A 7,851-nucleotide genomic window follows, 5' to 3' on the forward strand; every position below is an offset into this window, starting at 1 on the left:
AAAATTGTTAATAATCTATCACAGCTCATATATGTCAGTGGTTCAAGTGTAGTGGCATAAGTGATATGTTTCCCATGAACGATAGCAGAGCTGATAGAAGCAAATACATTGACATTAAGAATTAGATGTGCTACAAAGAATTGGAGCTCTCGGCAGTGTGTTTGATACAACAGTATACTCAAGCAGTAGAAGTAAAATGTTTCGGTATACCTGTTGATTACAGATATATGCCTTAGTGATGTATGTTTTTAGGCTTTACCTTGACAATCGTCAGCTAAGCTATTGATCGGTCGTCGTCGCGGTCGTCCGTGCTGATACCGTTCGGCATATTGGTGCTCCGTCGTGCTCACATTTCTCGCTTCGGTCAACGATAGACCTATCAGGAACCGGTTTGGCCCACATGTTCAATGGTATAGTTTTTCTGCTATTGCTCATATTTAAGAGTCCTATTTTGAACACGCCAGTCGACCGTAACTTTCAGGCCACGGCAATTTTTTGGCAAAATGGAATTGCATATAGTACAGTTCAGGTCAACGGATTTTGCTTCATTTTGTATGTGAATGAAAAGGCTAGGTTGATATTTAAAAAAATTATTATCCAAATTAGGTAGGGTTTGGTAATCTAAGTAGCATATTATATAGACCAAACAGTCCTGTGGTGTCACAAGCGTCGTCCTGTGTTTGCGTTACAAGATTTCAATTAACATCACTTAATGCAGAAATTGGTATTCTCCTTTCAACCTACCGATAAAACGTCCTATATAGAGTAAAGATTTAGCAACAAACATTGGAACGCCAAGCATAAAACCGTATTTAAATTTCAACGTCCATCGCTACATAGCTGTGTATAGCGCCATCTACGGTCACAAATTGTGATTCATTATGGTTTATAAATTATTATTGCGATATACAGATGGCAATCGTTTCTATGATGTACGTCGATGGTTGCTCAATTAAAACTGACTTCTTCTTACTCACTCATTTGTGTCCTTTTTTGTGGTGAGCTACAGTATCATTGACACTTTCATTTTAATTGATAAGTAGTACTGGTAGCTTGTTAGTACTAGTTGGTACTAGTTAGTGCGTAGGGTAAACTGAGCAACACTGATACAGGCTCTACATTGTTTAAGGCCTATGTTTAATGGTATGGTGACATTATAGATATCTTGATACCGTACACCGATCCATAATAAATATTGTGTATTGTTTTTGAAATTTAGCTTTCAATATTTGAACGCGTGTGAGTATTTGTTTCTAGGTGCTATGTTGGCGTGGTAGATACCAAGACAAGAAAAATGCAAGTTTATGAAGCTGATAATTTTAAGATGAATCCATATTTCCTAGGTATTTTATTAATGTTTTCCTAAAGGTGTGTTTATAGATAAATATAAATATAGTAAATGACAAAATAAATGTAATGCTCCATTTCTAAGCATTTGTATAAATAGATTCTTACATCATTTATGAAAAATGCCAAAAACATTTTGTGTAATATAATACATACCAGGGTAAATTCTGCCTGTGTGAATGAAAGTATACCTGGTGTAATATTTCGTTATCAACGTGTATGCAATGTATTTCATTGTCTACATCTTGTCAAGAAGGGTGTTTGTATGTATCTTTAGAGATTTAAACAAAAAGTTAAACCAGATTTCAGTCGTACTCGAATAGAAGTTAAGACAAAAATGTTTATTTTTTCTCTAGAAAAACGTGATGATGAAGAAGTAGAAGAGAAGAAAAAAGAGAGCTACCAAGAACTGGTGAGTGCATACTAATTCACCGATGCACAAATGCACAGATATGCATGCACACAGTTAAATCATGATTACAGACATGCATACATGTACTCACAAAATGTGCACTCAATTATGCTGAATGACGGTTATATTGAGTGACGACCAGGAAATTAGCAATGACACGAATTTTCGCTCAACCCGCAGAAAGACAACTTGATTGCCGAGTTTGGCAGCAAGAAGAGCAAGCGTGTAATGGAGGCACGGCATAGGAACAAGGTTGGCGCAGAGGTGCTGGAAAAATCCATTACCAATGCCGTTGAAGATGTTTTAGCTGGAGGCGGTGGAATCCTACATGGTATTTACTTACATTTGACCAATGTGCCCTATGATATATATATATATATATTGTAAAATTGTTTAATAATATATACACTTGTTATGCACATATATATATATAAACACATATATAACATTTTTTGCCTAAATTGACCATAAACGTATATGTTTCAGATGCACAGCATGTAGGTGGCGCCTCTGATGCGTTGCCACCATGCAATAAAGAAGCAACAAAGCCACAAGATGTCTACCAGCTCAGTGACAGTATCCTTGTGTATCGAATGTATCGATCGTGCATGAATGTTCTAATATTCTGCAGATTCACATGAAATAATATATTCGCATATCTGCCTGGTGCTGCCTTCTGTAGTGAACAGGTTGAGTCTACTTCCGTTTTCGATGAACAATGATGGTAAAGGCAAATTCGGGTAATGCCGGGCAAACAGTGCTTAAAGTTAATGTAAGGGTGCTGAATTTAAATAACTCGCCTTTGTTGCCATCCTTAATAGCTTTTGTTCAGTTCTTACTGAGACTGATCTGGATTCATTGCGTAGCCGTATGCTAGAGTTCAAAAATGCAAGTTCGCAACAAATAGCGGAATGGAGAAAATCTGAAAGGTAAGAAGCCCTCTGGCTTGGTAGGTGACTACTGGTCACTCATGTGTATTGCATTGTTTTCACGTGTGAAAGTTGTGCGATTATAGAACGACATCTGAGTAGAGGTGGTGCGTGTGTAAAGACTGTCTACGTTCACCTGTTGTAAACGTTCTACAAAAGCTTCATTTATTATCAGTAGAGTTGGTGCTGCAGATAATGCAGAATAAGCATATCCGTAATATGTGATTGCGATTTTTAATGTCATGCAAAACGTTTTATTAATGAAACATTCCACTAGAGTGTGCGTGTACTGTCTGCATCTATCAGCAGATCTCTTTGATTCCGATGCCAAGCTGCGTGTTCAACGAAGTTGTATGATTGTAGAAATCTTAACGGGTCGTCTCTGGTTCACTCTTGCAGTTACAGCGGCTTCATCCTCACTCACCTGGAGAAGCTGCCGCTGGTGGAGAAGCCAAGAGAGGAGCGGGCGGGCCTGCTTGTCTACATGCACTGGTTGACGTCATTGCACAATCTCAAAGCTGCCGATGTGAAGAAGCGGAGTAAGTGGGGAAGCCACGCCACCGAGCTCCTCCTCCTCCTTCTCCTCCTCGTACCTCTTCCTCCTCCTCCTTGTACCTCCTCTTCCTCCTCCTCCTCCTCCTCGTACCTCCTCTTCCTCCTCCTCCTCCTCTTCCTGCTCCCTCCTCCCCACTGCGTTTTCTCTATCCCTCCATTATCCCTCACTCATTCCTCCTCTCGTGCTTCTCCCTGAGCCCCTCTGACCCCCCCCCATCTCAATTTCTGTATGCGGCGCATCTCTCTTACTCCTTCTTCTTGCTCATTTATTATGCAGCACATTTCCCTACTGAAGAGATTTTAGTAGTTCTGTCAGGTGCCTCGCTGCGGCGGGCCTATATAACATCCATAATACAGTTGCACAATCTTAAAACTGCTCACATGAAGACAAGCATAAGTGAGTGTGGAAGCCATGTTGCTGAGCTGTGCTTCCAGAAATGCAGAGGATGCTGAGCGTGGCATCTGATTTGTTGCATGCACGCATGACCCACGTGATATATTGAAATTTAAGCGAGGTTTTGGATAGGGTCTTCAGCCCATGTAGTTACTGCAGTTTGGCATATTTGCTCAAACTGCTTTTGAGACTGAAATGTTGGGAACGTAGTTTGTTTAAATGAAAAGGTATATATGTATGTAAGTATACATAATATACATACGTGGAAAAATAAAAATCTTGATACTATATATGCATAATTCTGATGGAAGTTTTGCCTTTATTTCAGCCATTCCTCTTCCTCCTGGCATTCCAAAGTTGATAATGACTAGGCTGATCAACACATTCACAATCACTGGCACAACTGATGGCACAAACAGTCGTAGCATCAGGTGAGTTGACAAGATAGTGGCGCACTCTGGTGTGCCTCCTCTGTGCGGGTCGTCATAGTTACAATGTACCACCTGCCCCTCACTCTGTTCCTCTAAAGCACAATTACTGTCTAGGCTGATAAACGTGCGATGGCCATGTTTTTGTCATGTTGTTTGTTTTTAACAGATGTGTATGCTACTAGCATATGCTACGATTGTGTCTGTAGTGAAGTTTTCTTTTTTGTGCCCGTTAAAGTCGCATCTCACTCCTAGTGATGTCCATTAGTGACATTATTGATGGACATATTTGACCTCTGTTCAGTGATAAGTTTTCACACTGTTTTTATGCTCTGTCAATGAATGTCTTAGAGGGATGCCAGCCCGGCTGAAAGACAAGCTAGCCTTGCAGATCATTGTCCTTGCTCTCCATATCAGTGGATTCATTCTAGATCTAGCAGATATCGCGAAAGTCTTGAAAATTGGTCAGAAAAGGTGAGTTGAATATAAAAATCTGTCATTACGGTGCATGTTATGTCTCTATAAATGTTGGGACCACCTACTGTATACGCCATATTTTTCGCGTACAGATATTTTCGCGAATTAAGACTTGACGAACAATTTCGCGGTCGGTGAATTATGAATTATTCTGTATGAATTATTCGCGTGTTGTTATTTTCGCGGTCGGGGACGCGTTTGCGAAATTCGCGAAAATTAAACCACCGTGGTGTCACCTCCCCCATATAACCTAGCATGACATTATGATTGCTTTTGTGTTGCAGGATCTTAGGTTACGTTCAAGCTCTAGGCTGTAAGGTGGTGACGAGTAAGGCAGTAGGGAGCACAGGCAGCAAGAGTGCCTCGCTGGAGCTGCCACTTGTTTTTCCCACAAAGAATTTCAAGAGGGGAAAACGATCGTGATGTTGAACGGAGGCAATCTTTTTCTTTGAATCTGGGTTCGAGACCTAGTAGCTCAAGTGGCACATGAAGTTATGTAGTTTGCAGATTTTCCGTCTATTTTGTACGTGGCTCCCAATGCACACCGTTTAATATTGTGACATGTTGTTGCATATCTTGCTCGTGAATCCAAGTTTTGTTTGTGCAATGACTCCAAGAAGCCGAATCGTCAAATAAGAACACAGCTTGTCAGATGGCGGCGGCATATTTTGTATAAATTGTCAACGAAGAATTTATTGTCAAACATTTCATACGATAATTTCAATAAATAATTTATGTACAGTATACATTCCTAAAGACATTTAATTAGTAGTAGGTCTTCGTCATTGATACACCCTCGATCTCGCGTGCATGCATCGGCTACATTACAGGAGCAGCCGTAATTAACATGGACAGCGAGAATGATCAACATGAACACGAACCTTACGTGCAAACCATGTACAGCTTCTAGCTCTCTCCAAAGTCTGACAACCGACACTGTCCCATCCCCACACCGCAGTGGTCAGTAAAATGTCATACTCTTTCGCTGGACCAGAAAACGGTGTTCACGTGCGCTGACCGACCGTACGCCTATATATCTATATATCACAGAAAACACTAACCATAAGCGCACATATACATGCTGTTAACATCCATGCAGACGAAGAACACGGCTGTACGTCTGTAGAGTCGAAAATCCTATGTTAAAGAGCCGCTTCTCGATGGTGAGATAGTTAGTCTTTGGCCGCCTGTAGCAAGAACGCACGCACGCACGCACGCACGCACGCACGCACTCATACGCACCATCCATAGGCGCGGCACATGTAGTGCACAAAAGATACCACAATGTAATTCCTTTTCTTATGAGTCTGCCATTGTGTCATAATAAGAAGAGCATTCTAAACGAGTGCCTTTAAGATTCGCCTAATATTTTTTTCCGTTTTTTCGTTCCTGACTGGATCAAACTGCAGCTGATATTTGCATGAACCTGTTTATGTTTCATATTGGACCTTTGCGGCTTATATGGCCTTAAATAGATTTCCCCTGACTGTTCACGGCTACACGTGGAAGTGCACATGACTGAGACATGGATAAAAGATATTAACACAAGGCTTGGACATTGCACAATGTCTTGTGCATTTCTCGTACAGCCCAGGGTTAAAGTAGACACACTAATCTTCATCCAGGGGCTGGTTCTTTCTCTGAATACAACCTCCTTTGCGCGAGATTAGGTCTAACGTCAGTACGACCACAGCATGTCCCGTGTCTCCTCTATTCTTCTAGATTCTGCACGTTCTGCGGCAAAGGTTGAGATGATGATTACGTGAGGAGATGTGATTTGGTGATAAAGAGGCCAGTCAACGCAACCTTTCTAAGACATCTAATATTGATATTATTTTATATATTATAGATATATGATATCTTATATGTAGATATAGTATATCTGTTATATATGTATATATAATATATAGGCCCAGCTCACATTGCTGTTGTCCAATACTTGTTCGGATACAGATTGTTTGAAATCTATGTGCGCCCGCGTGCGTGCGTGCGTGCGTGCGTGCGTGCGTGCGTGCATGGAATATTTGGAATAGCATGGAATCTGATCATGGTATTACCAATACTAACATAATCTTTCCAAATTACTAGCGTTATGATCTGATGCAAATATTTGTGTCGGGCCAGCAAATCTCCGAATTACCCGACATAAGCTAGCGGCTATAGTGAGTAAATAATGTTAACAACACTAATATATTACCTCACAATAAATTGGGCTTATTCGGCCACAAGGCCACAATGTGATCCGGGCCGACGAACACCGAATGTCGCACGGAATCGTCCGATTTCTCAAAAGGCCCCAAAAGAATGTTTCGTATTTAAATCTTAATAATAATTAACATGGCGGTCACCCTAACTAAACTCTTCCTTTATAGAAATATCACAGATGAAAAATTGATGATATAGTAATCGACGGTAACACCGAGACTGAATGTCTAACCGCACAGCTTGTGATAAACGAGTTAAAATGTAAATTATGATATAATCTAACACATGGTTCAAAAACGTACAGCTTGTTGCTGGCCAACACCACCAGCTGTTAGCTGCTAGTGATAAGAATAGCAGCACTTATAAGAAAGGAGGCTTTGTACAGTTAGCGACAGGTGAGGAAAATATACATTTACATTTCGGTAAGAGATATTCAGTCGTTGGACACACTTAGACTCACAATGGTTAACAGACAGCTTATGGTGAATAGCATAAAACAACGCCTCGTTTCATCGTTTCAATGCTGAATTGTTCTCTATATCGAAATGGAATTCTAATGGAATTTCCCTCATCATTGAATGGACTAGAAGAGCTAGCTAGCGTCATGCTGTTATACTATCTCTCAAAGTAGACATGAATCGTACGCGCCAAATTGATGTTAACAGCATGAGTTATTTTTGTTTTGCATTTTAGACGTGTACTGAGGGGGCAAGTTGTTGTTGGAATTTATCTGTCAGTAATAGTCACACCACAGAAATACCGGTCTAATTTGTTGTAATATTCTTATGCTGTATATAGTTTTACATAAGCAAGTAGATCAAATCGAGTGAGTTATGCTGGCATGGATAGGCTATCCAATAATGGCACGTGCTAGCAATTCTGCAAATCTAGCACAAATTGAAATTAGTATGTACATATAAACATAATTTCTCGATATATGTACAAAATAGAGAATATTATCCAAATGCTAAGGACGCGTCACGCGTGCGTGCGTGCGTGCGTGCGTGTGCGCGCGTGTGTGTGCGCGCGTTTTGGTGTGTGTGTGTTTGTGTGTGTGTGTGTGTGTGTAGTGTGTGTGTGTGTGTGTGTGTGTGTGTGTGTGTG

The 7,851-nt window shown here is 40.6% G+C and overlaps 1 protein-coding gene across 2 annotated transcripts in view; it reads left to right on the top strand.

The window, feature by feature from the left end:
- LOC106808765 (DNA-directed RNA polymerase I subunit RPA49-like) overlaps positions 1-5,286 on the top strand; it is a 13,347-nt gene extending 8,061 nt beyond the window's left edge. For both annotated transcript variants that reach the window (XM_014811610.1, XM_014811611.1), the window contains exons 5-13: positions 1,258-1,343; positions 1,704-1,759; positions 1,940-2,090; positions 2,246-2,335; positions 2,592-2,688; positions 3,088-3,227; positions 3,966-4,068; positions 4,417-4,539; positions 4,827-5,286. In XM_014811610.1, the coding sequence (XP_014667096.1) occupies positions 1,258-1,343; positions 1,704-1,759; positions 1,940-2,090; positions 2,246-2,335; positions 2,592-2,688; positions 3,088-3,227; positions 3,966-4,068; positions 4,417-4,539; positions 4,827-4,965 (985 nt within the window). In that variant the 3' untranslated portion in view covers positions 4,966-5,286. The remainder of the gene's footprint in view (positions 1-1,257; positions 1,344-1,703; positions 1,760-1,939; positions 2,091-2,245; positions 2,336-2,591; positions 2,689-3,087; positions 3,228-3,965; positions 4,069-4,416; positions 4,540-4,826) is intronic.
- The last annotated feature ends 2,565 nt before the right edge of the window (positions 5,287-7,851 follow it).

The sequence above is a fragment of the Priapulus caudatus genome, unplaced genomic scaffold, assembly GCF_000485595.1.
Source record: "Priapulus caudatus unplaced genomic scaffold, Priapulus_caudatus-5.0.1 Scaffold302, whole genome shotgun sequence".
NCBI lineage: Eukaryota > Metazoa > Priapulida > Priapulimorpha > Priapulimorphida > Priapulidae > Priapulus > Priapulus caudatus.